The 17,131-nt window shown below is 35.9% G+C and overlaps 1 protein-coding gene across 1 annotated transcript; it reads right to left on the reverse strand.

Moving 5' to 3' along the window:
* Window positions 1-667: 667 nt before the first annotated feature.
* Window positions 668-1,533, reverse strand: LOC139859134 (enoyl-CoA delta isomerase 2, peroxisomal-like). Its single transcript, XM_071847939.1, has one exon. The coding sequence runs from the start codon at window positions 1,531-1,533 to the stop codon at window positions 823-825; it is 711 nt and encodes a 236-aa protein (XP_071704040.1). The 3' UTR covers window positions 668-822.
* Window positions 1,534-17,131: the final 15,598 nt, after the last annotated feature.

The following is a 17,131-nucleotide window of genomic DNA, read 5'->3' on the forward strand; positions in this document are numbered from 1 at the left end:
CGACCCCCCAAACAGGGGGTAAATTTAACCATTTTCATAAAAAAAAAATCTTAAATAAACTCCACCCAAATATTCAACGGGTCATATCTTCTCGCTCGCAACGAGTTAAATTTTTCCGACACCGTCGTTAAACTCGAAATAATTTTAGGAACACAATGTTACTAACTATACGCAAAACGGACGCTTTTTAAAAAACGCTAAAAAATTGGGGTACTTTTCATACACGTTGATTTTGCGTTAAATTTTTAAAAGTCGATAATTACATAGCTAAACACGGAGATGGACATATATTGTTAATTTAAAATAACATTTAAATCTTTCACGGGTTATACCTTTTAGTTCGACTCGAGTTGCGCTTCAGCGACATCATTCTTTAGCCACGAAATAATTTTACAAACTAAACGTAATAAAATACATTGAAAATCGAACCCCCGACGCGAAGCGAGGGTTAAACAACTAGTTATAACTAATAATCTAAGCTAATGAACTAACTATAGTTATATAAAAAGGAAAAGGGAAAATTCACGTTATCACGTAGTAACAGATAGTAGCAAACTAGCATAAGAAAAAAAATCCCAACTATAACATACATACATATATAAAACAAACAGTAGACTAATACCACAGTACACCGTAGTACCGTACATATTAGTATATGGAGCACCCACAGTACACTGTACATATATATTAGTATATGGAGCAACCAACACCCCCTTTAGGTTATATGTAACAAATTCACCTCGTTGGCATAGTAAACGTATAAACATATAAGGTTTTCATTGTTCAGCCTACTAAATTCACCCCGTTAGCGCAAATGATTAATCAAATCCTTGGTTTTACGACGACCTTGGAACCACCCAATCCAAGTGCTTTACATAAGTCAGGATGCAACGACTTGCGTATTTCAACATAAACCTCACCATCCCATTTCCTATTAGACAACTCTTCCCCCTTTCTCACCGCACCATTCACAACACTCTCTCGACTATCATAAGCCTTATAAGCTAGACCCATCTTTACCGCCTCGTCAGCCTTCACCTTCACTCCATGCAACAAAATATCTCGTCGGTAATTTGGGCCCCCCATCTTTGATATAAATACCTCAAACCCGAAGTCCGACATACATATTCCAAGATCAATCTCACTCATATACAAAACACCTCTATCGCGTCTCATAAACACGTAGTCATGGCACAATGCAAATACTAGCCCCCCACCAACGGCATGGCCAGTAACCACGGCGATTGTTGGCATAGGAAGGGAAATTAATTCTGCCATTATATCCTTAAAGTTTAACATAGGTTGGATTGTATCATCGGCGTTGAGAGAAGATTCGATCGACGTTGGGTTCAATAAACCATTAGAAAAGAATTTGCCTTGTGCAATGGTGATCAAGACGGAGCCTCGAGTGGATTTGGTCTTAGCGTCGGAAAGAGCTGATCGAATAGAGGGGACGAGTGGGTTGAGGTAATGTTCATCTTCGCCATTGAGTTTTAAAAAGAATAGGTTACCATGTGTTTCTAAAGTACACATTTGTACTTAGTAGGTTAAATTCAATCTGTTTGCTGAATTAGTCTAATTTGGGGTTTATATTTATATACAGGTATGTAAGGTATGTTTATGTACGTATTCTTGTGGATGCGTGCCTTAGTTAACAAATTAAAATTATGGGTCTTGTCTTGATCATAATTAAAGACCTGTGAAGATTAATCGATAAGGTTTGGCCTAGTTCGAAAGTGATGTTGCAGGTTGACATCTCTGTCGGGAGAGCTTTGGTGAAACGCGAGCAAAAATGTTTCAACCGGAAGAATTCGCGATCATTGTTTAGGTACTAAAATCCTAATATGGGCTACTGATTGTCTACCTTCGTGTATGTTTGATTTTTATGGATCTTTGTTTTGTTTAGCTTTGATTGTTTTGGAGACATTTTTAATGTCTTTGTAAAGTAATTAAAATTATTTAATTTAATTGAGAAAACATAGTACATACTTGTTTAATATTAGGTTCTCAATTATATGATACCTCACCTTCTACCCCCGAAGTTTGTTTGACTTAAGTGGTACTCGTATTAGATTGGGATCCAACTTGGAGTACTAAAAATTTCAGGTTTGATTCTCACTCCAAATAGGAGTTTTCAACATTTAATGGTACTGTCAACATCAATGCGATTTGACAAGGTCTCTGAGGGGGTTCTCCCAACCTTCGATGGTACTGCTAACATCGTTGCGAATTAGGTTTCCTCCTAACGCGTGTGTGAATGACAAATGAGAGCATTCGATGTTGATATCACTGTTAAAATAAAAATACCTCACCTTGTATTTTGTCTTTCCTTGTCGGAGGATTCAAAGTAACATTAGATAGAAAGTGCATACAAATTTCAATATTTACTAATACCAATGAGAAATTTGGTCATACTACATACATGCGTAAGCCGTTTTGGCTAAAGGAAGAAAAGGTCAAACCATACACACTTAAGGAGTATATGTTCTAATTATTTAGGGATTACTCATGAGTATGAAGAGTAATTTAAAGGGTTAAAATATAACTTTTTAATTTAATAAAATAATCAATAAATAAAATTCACCCAATTTTATAACGAGATTTATCTTTTTTCCCTCCGCGAATTGCGTTTTTCCGTCTTCACCGTTTAACTCGAAATAATTTTACGAACAAAACGCAACTAACTATATTCAAAACGGAGATTCTTTTTTTAAAGGGAAACATTTTGGATTCAACTAATTATATCAAGTGGATATCTAAAACAATCGGTAAGTTTATGAGTTTGTAAGAGAAAAGACTTGGGTTTGAGTCCGCCTGCCTTTTTTTTCTTTTTGTTCGCATTTTTTATCCTCAATTCAAATTCAACATTAGTTTCATAAAAGCATTAAAATGTTCCAACGCAACGCGCATGCCATTAGGTATATATATTTTCTGTGAAGAGAGTTAAAGAAAACACTATAATACATCATGATGTCAATATATGGTTTGATAGAAATAAAAAAGAGAAAATGAGCGAAAAGAATGTTACTTTCAGAAATATCATTTTTAAAATATCGTGTTTTCAAAATCTTCAAATGTACAACATTATGTATGTAATAAGTAGTAAACATACGTACATATTTTGTACATAAATATCGTGTGATACTACAAACAGATACCTAAATACAACCGCAGCAACGCACGGTCCGTACTTTTTCTAGTTGATTAACAAACAAACCATATCCGAAGAGGATACAAATTTCTTCTTGCTTAATCTTAATTAAGACATTTATTTATTTAAGTTTTATAATTAAATTATAATTATAATAAAATTAGTTTTTGACATGGTGTTCATCACTACTTGATAGAAAAACACTAACTAAACATAACTTTGATAACGTCAGATAACAACAGCCTTTTGGGCCAAATATAGCTGTTGTTGAACTGAATACAATCTATAGTATTTAATAAATTTCTAAAATAATAATGTCATAAATAAAGATTATCTAAACTTAAAAAAAAAATCAAAAATAAAGAAAAATTTCTAAGTCTCTCGTGATGGTGTCATTAAATAATTAATTATATTTAATAAAAATATTAACATATTAATTGTATAATATATGAAGCATTATGTACAACTTTATGATAAAACACTCACATGACCATATGTACAATATTTGAGCATTATATACAACATTATGGTAAAACACCTCCATGACCATATGTACATATTTGAATCATTATGTACAACCTTATGATAAAACATCCCCATAGTAATATGTACAAACTTTAAAATAAATTGTACTCCGTACAATCTTTTACAAAACATCCCATGAATACATGTACAAACTTTGAACCATGTTTTACAACTTTCATACAATAATTGTATTTTAAATTTTTTTAAAAAGTTAAAGAGACATTTGTTATTACTAATGATTATTATTAACAATATATATACTCAATTTTAAAGCAAACTTTATTATTATTATTCAAATATGGGTTCTCTTTACGGGATTAATTACGTTACATATGTATACGAAATACATGTCAGTAAAATGTTGTAATATAGGCTTTTATGATAAGGAAATACTAATTGTGATGAAAAATGGAAGAAGGTCGTGGGAGAATAAATGTAGTTCATTTATGCTGAACAAGTTAGGCATATCAATATGTTTGTAAAAAATAACGACAAGTTTCTTAGTCGGAATATGTGATTCCACGTGTTATTAAAATAAATAACTTTATCATTTACGTTCACTTAATACCTAAAACATATCATTAAACTGTTTTGTTTAAATAACCTCCTGATTTCACGGATCATTTCACTAGTGTGTACTATAATCCTAGCCCAGTTCATCCGAAAAATAGCACAAATATTAACAACCTTATTAATTAAGATTTAAGTTCGAAATTCGTTCTGTTAACACCTTATTATTATTCATGTTAACCGGTATAAAATTGTTAGGTGAGGTTGACAGCGGTGTTGCCCGGAGTTCGATGGATATTAACATTGGTGGTGACTGTTGGTGATGCCGGGTGGTTGCCCGAAGTTCAACGTTCGTCTGGAGGTTAATGGTGGCGGTGGAAGGTGGCATGGATGGTGGTAGAGTGGAGGTGGTGGTGGCAGGAGGTAGGTGGTAATGGGAAGTTTATTGATTGTGGCATAGATGTAGTTAGGGGAAAAAAAGAAGTAAATTGACAGAGTTGCCCTTGTGAACAGTGAAATTGCTCATGGGACTTAGTATAATACGGAGTATTATAATATTGATAAATTATGACAAGTCTGTATTACGTTTTTTCAATTAATTACATAATTTTGTTAATTTTTTGACGACAAGAGTAATAGTCTACTTGTAAAGTTCTGATATATATATAAGGATGATAATACTTTGAGGTCACTAAGTTCTAATTCTAAGGAAAAAATAATATGCTCTTTTGTAGTTACATAGATTCACTTGGATTGACTTTAAACTACGAGAGGCAACCTTATGATTAATCGGCTCCCCCATGTTAAATTAAAAAGAAAAACAAAGAAGCTCTGTATTTAGGATTGTTTTAACGCTAAGTAATTGTTTAATTAAGTAACCTTGTCATAAATTTAATAACTAATTGGTATATATAATTAATATAATCATAAAATTAATAACTAAGCGTTATGTATAATAAGACCTGTTGTAGCGGTGGAGGAAAACGGCATGGGAGGGTGATGTGTCACCTGGCGCCGCCCCCACCTCCCGTATCGAGGCGTGGCCAGAAGGGTGAAGAGGCGCGTGCCTGAGCCTGCAACGGGGATAGCAACGGCTGTTGTTTACTTTTTTATTAATTTAAAAATATCATTTTATATCCCTTTTAATACCTAACCCAATTATATTTTAACACATCATCATAATACTCTTAAGCCACACCAAAAATCCACACCACCACTACTCCATAAAAACAACCCGCACGTCCTAGTCATAAAAAAGGTACAAAAAGCAACTCACGTCTCCAACCCACGCCCCCATCCACTACAAGTGGTCTAAGGGGGTGTAACTCGCACTTCGCAGCGAAGTCGGTCACCTTTTATAATTTAACATAATTAAATAATTGTAATGTAAATAATTTTTATTTTATTTTATTTTTTTAATAGCGATTGGGATCACCCGAGGGGGACTAAACCACCCGTTGCGATCATCTCCCGTTTCGACTATGCCGATGCAAAGATAATAACCCCGCCTCCATCGCTGCCCGGGCGAAAAACTTGAAACCGATCCAAGGGCACGACCAAGTAAAACCCTCTCCCCTTTACCTCCCCAAACGATATGGGAAATGTGCTATGGGTGGATAATTCATGGCAGGGATGAAATTGTGTTTTTTAATATGTAGCCAACGGAGATCGAACTCCTGACCTCCTCTAAAGGAGGCAGACCACCAACCAATCCCCTAAATAATTTTTATTATTTGTTTTTATTATTTATTATTTTAAATAAAATATTTACAAAAAGATTTGATGAATAATAAAGAAATAAAAAGCTAGTAGGATCAAATTTTAATCTTATGAAATTTATTTTCGGTAAGCTATGTTAATTATAAAACTAGAGATATCTATAGTTAATATTAAAATCCTACAATGATGATGTCATTGTTAGGCTAATTCCTTTATTAAAAAAAATTTAAAAAGAAAAAAAAATTCAAACATGGTGGGTGATGTCATAAATCTAAATAATTTTGAATTAAAATTAAATCTTATTAATTGATTATTATTAAATCTCATTAATAATTATTTTAATTATTAAAATTATATAATTTTGAGTTATTTTAATTAATTATTTTGAATTGAGTACGAGAAGGTATAAAAGCTAGACAGAAGGAAACCAATTCAAAATTTATATTTTAATTTACACTTTTAAAATAAAATGACAACCAATATTATATCTTCTGATTAGATGTGAATTGTCAAATATGCATTTTAGGTGTTTGATAAAATGTTCAGCTGACAAGTTTCTTAGTCGGACTCTGTGGTTACACGGGTCATTAAACTAAATAACTTTAGCATTTACGTTCACTTAATACCTAAAACATATCATTAAACTGTTTCGTTTAAACAAACTCGTGGTTCCACGGGTCATTTCACTAGTTAGTTAATAAATTTGCAACTATAATAATATCATACAAAGTTCTGCATCAGTCTGGGTCAAAATTAACACTGCAGATATGGTTTGGGTTGAAATTGACACTACATCAAGGATCTGGGTCAACACTGCTACACAAATCAAGGTTTGGGTTAACTAAACTACTGTGTAACTATTATGGGTCGGTTTTACTTTTTGCTTTGTGATATGGCTAAAATGTAGTTTTTTAAATTGTACTTGAGTTGTCATTACTGCTATGAGACTGTTTGGGTCAAAGGTACAACTCTGTTAATGATCTAGGTCAAGATGATGACTTTATAATTGAAATGGGGCATAGCTTGGTATGTAAGTTTAAGTGTTATGTACTTACCCATGAAAGAGAGTTTTATAATTTGTGGTATAGGAAATTAGGAATTGCAATGTAAAGAAAAAGTTTGTAAAATGTTGCATTAATAATTTGTAGATTCATCATTTCATTGTAATGATTCTGTTGGTGCATAATCCCAAGTTCTATTTTGTAATAAGTTCTATTCGTATTGTATTTTCTATTTCAGTCGTGTAAGGACTATGTCATTAATACATTGTGTTTGGATTGTTTAATATAATGACGTGAAATGGTTCGAGCAGTTTGGTTGGTTGCTCAGACCATCGACCGATGGTAAAGACCATCGGTCGAGGGACTATCACCATCGGCCGTAGGTCAGAGACCACCGGCCGATGGTCACTGTGATTATATATAAATACAAGTTTTGGGTATCATTGTTAGGTTACACACCCAATACCCTTTAGCCGTCGTAATTCTCTGTGATTACAGTCCCAGACTAAACCCCAACCGAATACAAACATCTAGGCGTCGATTATATCAACATATTGTTGGTTAGATTGATCCCGAAAGTGAAACTCGTATTCGATTCACCATAGTTATTGTTTTCCGCCTTTAACCTAGGTTTTACGTTTGATCTAAGATCCATATAACGTCTACAAAGTGGTATCAGAGCTGTGGCTTCCTGATTAAAACATTTTTGAGTCGAATCAAGTGTTTTTGTTTTAGGGTTTTTGGTCTAAAAGGGTTTTTGAGTAAAAGTTGAGTTTTTTTTTACGTTTAATTCTTGTGTTTTTGTGTTTATTATTGTTACTGAGTATTTTTCTGAAGTTTATACCGGTTTTGTTTAACTCTAGAACGTCAAAATCGATCAAAATTGAAGTTTTTATCGAAAACCCTAGCTTTTTCTGCCCAGAATTCGTAAGAACTACCCTCGGCCGATCGTCTCTGACCATCGACCGTTCGTCCCGACCCTCGACCGTTCGTCATACACAATCGACCGATCGTCTCTTATTGAACCGGAGGATAGTCTTTCATAACATAGAATCGTTTGTCTTTACCATTGGCCGTTCGTCTCTTGACCATCGACCGATCGTCACCTACCATCGGCCGATAGTATCTTCCATCGACCGACGGTCATAATTCTAAGGTGCTGTTTGTTTTTTAAGATGTTTTTGTCTGAAGATCTGCGGACCTCATCTGTAGAGAAGATGTGGTCTGAAGGTCTGTAGCCTGAACACTGAAGACTGTTTGTTTTTTTGTCTGCTATATTATATATAAAATAAAATCCCTCTAATCATTTTTTTCAGTTTAATAAAAAAAAACAAATTTTGTGGACTACTCCGTAGTTCATAATATGAAACCAAAAAAAGGGTTTAAATCTAGTTAATCACTTTAAATAAAGAAGATATAAAATATCTTATCTTCACCTAATTTCACTCAAGCTATTCATAAAACTCAAACTAGAACATCGTTCGTCATTTAGATCGATTATTTAAAAATTATCTGAAACCCAAACCAAAAAATTCTTATCACTCAGATCTCAATACAAATGGTTGAACATAGATTCTTACAATAGCAATACTCATAATGTAGTGTGTACAACCAGAGGTGCTGCCGTCATAGTGGTGGTTCCGTCGTAGTGGTGGTGTTGCCGGCACCAGAGGTGGTGAGTCCAGATGGGTGTCACTCTTCAAAGATGGAGGTGGGTTTGTTGGTGGTGAAAGAGTGAAAGATAAAAGTTGTTGTACAAAATAAATATGAAAATGTCTTCTATGTTTGGAAGCTATATTCTTGAGCTGCAAAATTGAAGACATTTGCAGATCTTATTTTGTCTTATGCCTTCAAAAAAACAAACTGTCTTAAATGAAAACGTCTACCCGCCCGCAGACATAAGCAATAATAAGATCTTCAATTAAAAAAACAAACACCACCTAAGATTCAGTTACAAAGTCTACACCATCGGCTGTTAGTCATAGACCTCCGACCGATTTTCATAGACCTCCGACTAATCGTCACAGACCTCCGACCGATTGTCTTGTCCTTCGGCCATCCTCTTTTAAGACAGAATCTTATAATTATATTTAATTAATCTTAATCAATCTTAATCAGTTAAAATGTCTGACACAAGCGAATAAGTGATGAATGAATACAGTGCATTAGTTATTGCACCTGGACTACAAAAGCTATTACTGAATGAAAGTGAAACTGGTTCTTCGAATAAAGTACCTAGACTTGACAACCTTAAGAACTTCTTGGACTGGAAAGTTAGGTTTGTTATTTACTTAAACGGTGTCGACTCTAGACTTTGGGAATGTATTGAGAATCCGTATGTATGGCCATGCGGAGCAGATGGTGAACCCAAAGAAACTTCACAGTTTAGTCCCACAGAGCATGAAGAGTACAATCTTGAGTGTAGATGTTATGCTCAGCTAACCCAAGCGTTGTCAAAGGAGATTTTTCAGCAATTTAAGAACCGAAACAAGACATCGTATACTATCTGGTTGGCTCTTCAATCAGTAACAGAAGGAACAACTACTTATCGTGCGACTAAGGGTAAGGTTTTGAAGGATGAATGGAGGGTGTTTGCAGCTCTTCCATCAGAATATCTAGGACAGACTTTGGAAAGATATCGATTATTGGTTGCAGAGATGGCAGATTATGGGATTGAGGTGCCTGATAAAAAGGCAGTATGGGTGTTGAAAGATGGACTTCCAGAAAAGTGGGATCATGAGATAGAAAAGATTCAGAACATGTACAGTTCTTCAGGTCGTCCGTTGACACTAACAGTGTTTACTTCGAAGTTGATGGAGAAAGACATTCAGGATGAAGCAAAGAGAAAGAGACTTGGTTCTGTAGCTACTGCTGCATCAACTTTAACTTCATCTTCTGGTACTCATGCTCCACTACAGACAGCATACATATCAGCCAATGCTTCACAAATGTCTGCACCATCATCTCAGTTCGGCTACTTTAATGCTAAATTACAAGCTCAAAATTCTATAATTAAGATGATTGAAGATTATCCGATTCAACAGACTCAGACTCAGACTCCTTTGTTTCAAACTGAGAATATCAAGAAGAGACTCAGATTGAAGATTATGGCATTGGCAGCTATTGCTGTTAACTCATACAATGATATGATTGGTGGACAAGTGCTTAATAGTCATCTTGAAAATGAAGACTATGATCAGATTGATGAGGACGAGCTTGAGAGAATGGATATACTCTACTGTATGGGTAGCATTGTGAGACGTGCTAGAAAGTACTTGAAGAGAACAGGACAAAGATCGTTGAGTTTAAATCGAGATTCGAAGTTTGGTTTTGATATGTCAAAGGTTAGGTGCTACAATTGTGATGAATATGGTCACTTTAAGAAAACTTGCACGAGACCACCCAAGCCTGGTTTTCATGATCCTTTTCACCAGACAACCATCTCAGTTACACCACAACATGTAATTGTAGAGAAAGAATCTTCGGGTTCTGTTCAATCCAAGGCTTTGACTACAGCGTATGCGGATGAAGTATGTGACTGGTCCATCTCGGTAGATACACAAAAAGCTAACGTTGTGTTTATAGGTAAAAGTGAAGCAGAAATTGAAGAGGAAAGAATTGTTCGAAAAAATGCAGGTTGTACGGGTAAGGATAATCCGAATTGCACATGCTATGTGTGCAAATGTGATGCTAGGTTGAAGAGAGCAGAAGAGCTTATGAAATTTTGCTTCAGGAAGAGGATTAAAGATAGGTTGTATGATAAGTTTCGCAAAGCTAAGGACTTATCAGATCTTGAGTTTACTACTAACTCGTCTGATGAAGAAAAAGGGATGAGTTGTCATGTTGGTACTTGGTTCAGAAAAGAGCTGGAACATTTTCTCAACTGTGATCTTAAAAGTGGTGATGAGAAGATTTTTACGGTTCAGAGTCCAGCTTGTTCAGATCAAGGTGAAGGTAAAGGAGGTTATGAGGCTGATTACTCGGATAGTACGAGTTCAGAGTCAGAATCGAATCAGATGCAGATTCTCAGGTTGAAAGAAATGACTATGCATTCATGGACAACACGTCCGGTAATGACAAGGTATGTATTGACTCAGTTTCTAATTGTTCTAAATGCATTGGTTATGAACAGGAAATTGATAGGCTTGAATGTGTTATCACTAAGCTTAATGAGATATTTGTTACATGTGAGACTTGTCCTAAGCTTAGAATTGACCTTAAGAATCTAAGTTTGGAGAATCAGACTAATAAAAAGAATTATGATGATGCAATTTTCTACCTTAATAAACAGAAAGACTATGTTGATGTGATTAAGTCTTTAGAAAATCAGGTAGGTCACTTAAAATTAACTGTTATAGATGATGGAAAAGTGATTACTATGTATTTGGGACAAATAGAGACTCTTAAGGCAGAAAGGGATTCATTTAAGTTGAAATACGAGTCTGAGAAAGCTAGGATTGACAATTGGCAGAGGATGTCTTATGTGAAACAGACTTTGAATCCTCCCAAACAGCAGGGTTTAGGTTATAACCAGGTTGCCCCACCACTTTTAGGTGAGTATATTAACAAACTGGTTGAGAAAAGTAAGGGTCCAGTTGTAGAACAAGAATATGGTAAGCCTAAAGAAACACCTGTTGAGAGTTCTGGTAAGGTAGTTGAGTCAGAGAAACCTTTAGATGTTGTCTATGAAACAGAGTCAGATACTGATATCGACACTGAGAAAGACAGCAAACCTTTTAAGCTTATCACTAAACCGGTTACCATTCTGAAAAATCCTGCTAATGCTAGTAAGATGACTGAAAGTCAAAAGGCTCAGTCTAAGAGCACTGTGACTCCCAAACAGAATAAGAAGAAGAACACTCAGGGAGTGTCACCTAAGTTTGTCAGTAAAGGAAGGATAGACGAATCAGGTCCTAAGGTAGAACAACCACCAACAGGTGCGAGTTCCAATTCTGGTAATGTGTCCCAAGTATGTTCCGCCTGGTCATCGACAGACTGTTAAGCAACAAGTCTCGTCACCCCCTATGACTAGACAACGTACTGAACCACCTAGGAGACAGTGTTCACCAATAAGACGCAAATTGTTTAACTCTCATGATGTTGATAATGTTAATTGTTTCAATTGTGGGAGGTTGGGACACAGGGCTATGAATTGTAGACCCATTCGACAGACACCAAGAAGGAAGGTTGATCTTAGTCCAAATTGTTTCTTTAATAGGAGATCACCTTCAACAGTGTTTAATTCTTCTTCTGTGAAAACAAATGATAAAAAGGTTTTTTAAACTAATGATTACTATAGAAAACCATTATCGAATAACACAGTTTGGAAACCTAAATCAGAAGTTAAGGGTGTTCAAAATCATGAAGGTCCTTCTGGATCTAAAGGACAATGGGTGGAGTTGCCAGTTGTTAGTGTTGATGGGAAACCCACTGCCATTAGGGCATGGGTGGCCCTTTCTAACTAATCCTCTTACTTTAATGTGCAGGTCGCCTACAATCCACGCTGCAGTACTTGGATTGTTGATAGTGGGGCATCCAGGCACATGACAGGGAACTTGTCTTTGCTGTCTAATGTGAAAACAGTAGATGGAGGACCAGTTTCTTTTGCAGGTAGTGAAGGAGGATTTATTACTGCTCAGGGTTTTATTGCTAATGAGAACGTCAGCTTTGATAAAGTTAATTATGTAGAGTAGATGTCGAACAATCTGCTTTCAGTTTCACAAGTTGCTGACAAAAAGTATACCATCGCATTTGATGATAAGTTTTGTTATATTTTGAGAAAAGAGTTTGTTATTCCGGAAGACATGATTCTGATGACAGCTCCTAGGTGCAAGGATCTCTATATCCTTGATATGCATAAGGCTTATGTTAAAGCAGCTACAGGCTATCAGGCATTTGTTTCTAAGGCTACTGAACAGGAGTCGATTATCTGGCATAAGCATATGGGTCATCTGAGTATAAGGAAGATGAATAATATTGTCTACAATGAATTAGTTGAAGGTGTGAATGTTAAGAGTTTTCATATTCCTGAAGGTTGTCTTCCGTGTAAGCAAGGGAAACAGACTAAGAAGTCACATACTGCCAAGAAACATCATTCAGTTAATATTCCTTTGGAATTGCTTCACATGGATCTCTTTGGTCCAGTTAACTGTAAAACTCTCACTGGAGAGTCTTATTGCTTGGTAGTTACAGATGAATACTCCCGTTTCTCGTGGGTTTTGATGTTGAAACACAAGTCAGATACTTTCGATCATATTAAAGTTTTGATTCTGAAGCTCGAAAGTTTGTATAAGTTGAAGGTTAGAAAGATTCGTACTGATAATGGTACGGAATTTAAGAACAATTAGATGCTGCTGTTCTGTAATGATAAGGGGATACAACAACAGTTCAGTCCTGCTTATACACCTCAATCAAACGGTGTTGCTGAAAGAAAGAATAGGACTCTAATTGAAACCGCAAGAACAATGCTTGCTGATTCATGTCTTCCAATTGTTTTCTGGGGTGAAGCCGTGAGTACTGCATGCTACGTGATGAACAGAGTTCTGGTGGTGAAGAGACATGGTAAAACATGTTATGAACTGTTACACAAGAGAAAGCCGAACATTAAACATTTTGAACCCTTTGGTGCACCTTGTACTATTCTGGTACGAGACGCTAGAGGAAAATTTAATTCAAAGGTGATCTCTGGTATCTTCTTGGGATATGGGAATCTGAACAAATGGGTGTATAATACTGAGTCCAAGTATGTGGAAGAACGTTATGAGGTTGATATTCAACGCAATGCTCCACCTCGTGTTAGTAAAGGATTTGCATGGCAGTTTGAATATGATAAGTTATTTGATTCCTTCAATCTTCCGCCGGATGCTACAGATGAAGAAGTTCTGACTCAGATATTGTTTGATTCTCAAAACTCTTCTGAGAATGTTATCACTACTCCAGTGCAGGTTCAGAATCCGATTTCTAGCTTGCAACCAAGTCCGCAGAGTGTTAGAGGTGATTTTAATTCAAATGAGGACGGGGTAGTATATACAGATGAAGATAGTGAGCTGGAAGATGACGAGGAAGTTAGTCGAACGCAACTGACTGAGGAACATCTTAATCCTTTATATAATAAACCACCTACTATAACAGTGACTGAACCGCCAACTGAAGTAGGAGGTGTGCGTAGATCCAATCATGTTATTCTGCCACCTAAACGTCTTGATGATTATTACGTGGATTCAAGAGGCATTCCTCACATTAGTATTCCACAAGCGAAGTCTAATGAAGCTTCTACGTCTGAAGTTTCGGCTACATCAGAAGTTCCTGTGACAAGTGTAAGTTCAACAGTAGCAGAAGAAGTTCAGACAGAGAGTGCGAATGTGGTAACAGCTTTTTATTCAACGTTGAATAAGTCAGGAAGAATATTTGTGCATGCTCACTCATGTTATGTGTGTTAAATCGAACCTAAAGATGCTTATAAAGCATTGAAGTTTGACGAGTGGGTTAGTGCAATGCAAGTGGAGCTGTTACAATTCAAACACTTAAAGGTTTGGAAGCTAGTCAATCCACCGCATGGTTGTGTGCCCTATGGTCTTCGATGGGTTTTGAAAAATAAGAAGGATGAACAGGGTATTATTATCAGAAACAAAACTAGACTGGTGGTGAAGGGATATCAACAGATCCCTGAAATTGACTATGATGAGTTTTTGCTCCGGTTGCACGACTGGAAGCGATTAGGATTTTCTTGGCCTTTGCATCCTTCATGGGTTTTAAAGTTTTTCAGATGGATGTCAAAAGCTTATTTTTGTACGGCGAGATCAATGAAAGAGTGTTTGTTGAACAACCACCGGGTTTCGAAGACCCGCATTTCCCAGAAAAGGTTTATCGACTTGAAAAGGCACTTTATGGTCTTCACCAAGCTCTTAGAGCATGGTATGCAACATTGTCCAACTACATGATTGAAAACGGTTTCAGGAAAGGTGTCATTGATCAGACACTTTTCATCAAGAAAAGGGACAACATCTTATGTTAGTGCAGGTTTATGTGGATGATATTATCTTCGGGTCAACAGATCAGGGAATGGTTGATGAGTTTGAGAAAGTCATGCAGCAGAAGTTCAAGATGAGTTCAATGGGAATGATAAAGTTTTTTTTAGGTCTACAGGTAGCTCAGACGGATAAAGGCATCTTCTTGCATCAAACCAAGTATGTAGCTGATATTCTGAAGAGGTTTCAAATGGAAGCAGAAAGACCCGCTAAGACTCCGTTGTCTGTAAATCATGGGATATCTCCTGATTGTGAGGGTGCATCAGTGGACCAAACGTTATACAGGGCAATCATAGGTTCTCTAATGTATCTTACAGCTTCTCGACCAGATATCATGTTTGCGGTTTATCTGTATGCTCGTTATCAGGCAAATCCTAATGTTCATCAAATGTTAGTGGTTAAGAAGATTCTGAGGTATTTGAAAGATACACCGAGCTTAGGGTTATGGTATCCGTGTGAGGATGGTTTTGATCTCACAGCGTATAGTGATTAGGACTATGGTGGTTGTAAGAAAGATTTTAAGTCAACATCAGGGGGTTGTCAGTTTCTGGGAAGCAAGCTTGTTACCTGAAAGTGTAAGAAGCAGACAACGGTGGCTCAGTCTACTTGTGAAGCAGAATACATTGTTGCGGCCAGCTGTACATCACAAGTCATCTGGATACAACAGCAACTACGTGACTACGGTTTGCAAATTTCTAACACTCCTATTTATGTTGATAATACTGCTGCCATAGCTGTCACTAAAAATCCCGTAAATCATTCTAAAATGAAACATATAGGGATTAAGTACCATTTCATTAGAGATTGCTATGAGAAAAAGCTGATAGATGTAGTGCAGATAGACACTACAGCCCAAAGGGCTGATCTCTTCACAAAAGCTTTTGATAAACCACGCTTTGATTTTCTGTTAAAGGAAATAGGTATTAAATTGCTTACTGATGTGGTTCCTGAAACTGAGGTTCATGACACAGAGGAACCTAACCAAGAGACTGAGTTGTGAAGGTTTTGCAACTGCTTGTATAATATGTGTAGCTTTTCATGGTAGTTTGTAGATCATCTGCATGTTTACTTTCCATTTGCATGATAGATTAGTTTTTGATGATGATGTTTCTGCATGTTTGCTTATGTTTTTAGATAGTTTTATGCTTTTGTACAGAGAAAATCAAAAAGCCATAAAAATCTGAAAAACCAGAAAAGCAAATAAAAATTGAAAAATGGAAAATCCATAAAAATTGAAAAAACCTGAAAATGAGTTGCTTATTCTATGTTGTGGGGAAGTGATTGCAATACTGAACTGACATGTAAGTTGTGAAAAACAAGTAATACAGTATGTTTGATAATGTGTTAGTGGACTTTATTAGCCTAACTCTAGATAGAGATGATCACATTAACAAAGCGTAAATATCATGATGAGGAAATCATGGAAAGATTTACAGCGGTTGAGGGCAGTCGCCTACTTATCACAGAATATGTACTGAGAAATGGTTGTTCAGAAACTCAACAGACGGTTGAGGTCTCCCCTACTACGATTTATACTCGGTAGCAAAAGGATAATTTTGTGAGTCCCCAAGGTGAGCATTTCTATTTACCTTTATTACTTGGACCGAAATTCAACAACATACATATCGGGTGTTCAAAGGGAGGTGTTTTCTCTAAAAGGGTTGAGAAGTGCAGTCTTGTATCACATACACGGAATGATTTGTATATTGCAACGTCATCGGGTTCTAGATTTCAACATCAGAAGATTGATTTTCCGTGCGGTTACTACTAAAGTCAAAGACAGTAGTGCATCATCATCATATATAGTTGTATTTACTTATTTATCCTGTTAGTTTTTATTTATGGAGAAAAGGCAACATCTGAAAAAAAAATAAAAAAAAAAATTTGAACACAGCTTCAGAGATTCCTATATTATCTGTGTCTGAGACAATAGATAATACCATCAGAGATTTATTTGAAAGATTTAGTTATCTACATCCGAGGGGGAGAAATTTATCAGATCATCAGATATAGAGAACTTAAATCAGTCAGTTCACATCACATTTGGTGGACTTTTCATCTTTTGTCTGTGGTATGGGATTGTACCTATTGACCTGGATAGAGGGAATATCTTCTGGAGGATATCTTAGCGTTCCATCACTCAAATATATATATATATATATATATATATATATATATATATATATATATATATATAT

Source organism: Rutidosis leptorrhynchoides, chromosome 1, assembly GCF_046630445.1.
Source record: "Rutidosis leptorrhynchoides isolate AG116_Rl617_1_P2 chromosome 1, CSIRO_AGI_Rlap_v1, whole genome shotgun sequence".
NCBI lineage: Eukaryota > Viridiplantae > Streptophyta > Magnoliopsida > Asterales > Asteraceae > Rutidosis > Rutidosis leptorrhynchoides.

Coding starts and splice junctions, on each gene's coding strand:
- LOC139859134 (XM_071847939.1), bottom strand. CDS start 1,533: ATGTGTACTTTAGAAACACATGGTAACCTATTCTTTTTAAAACTCAAT.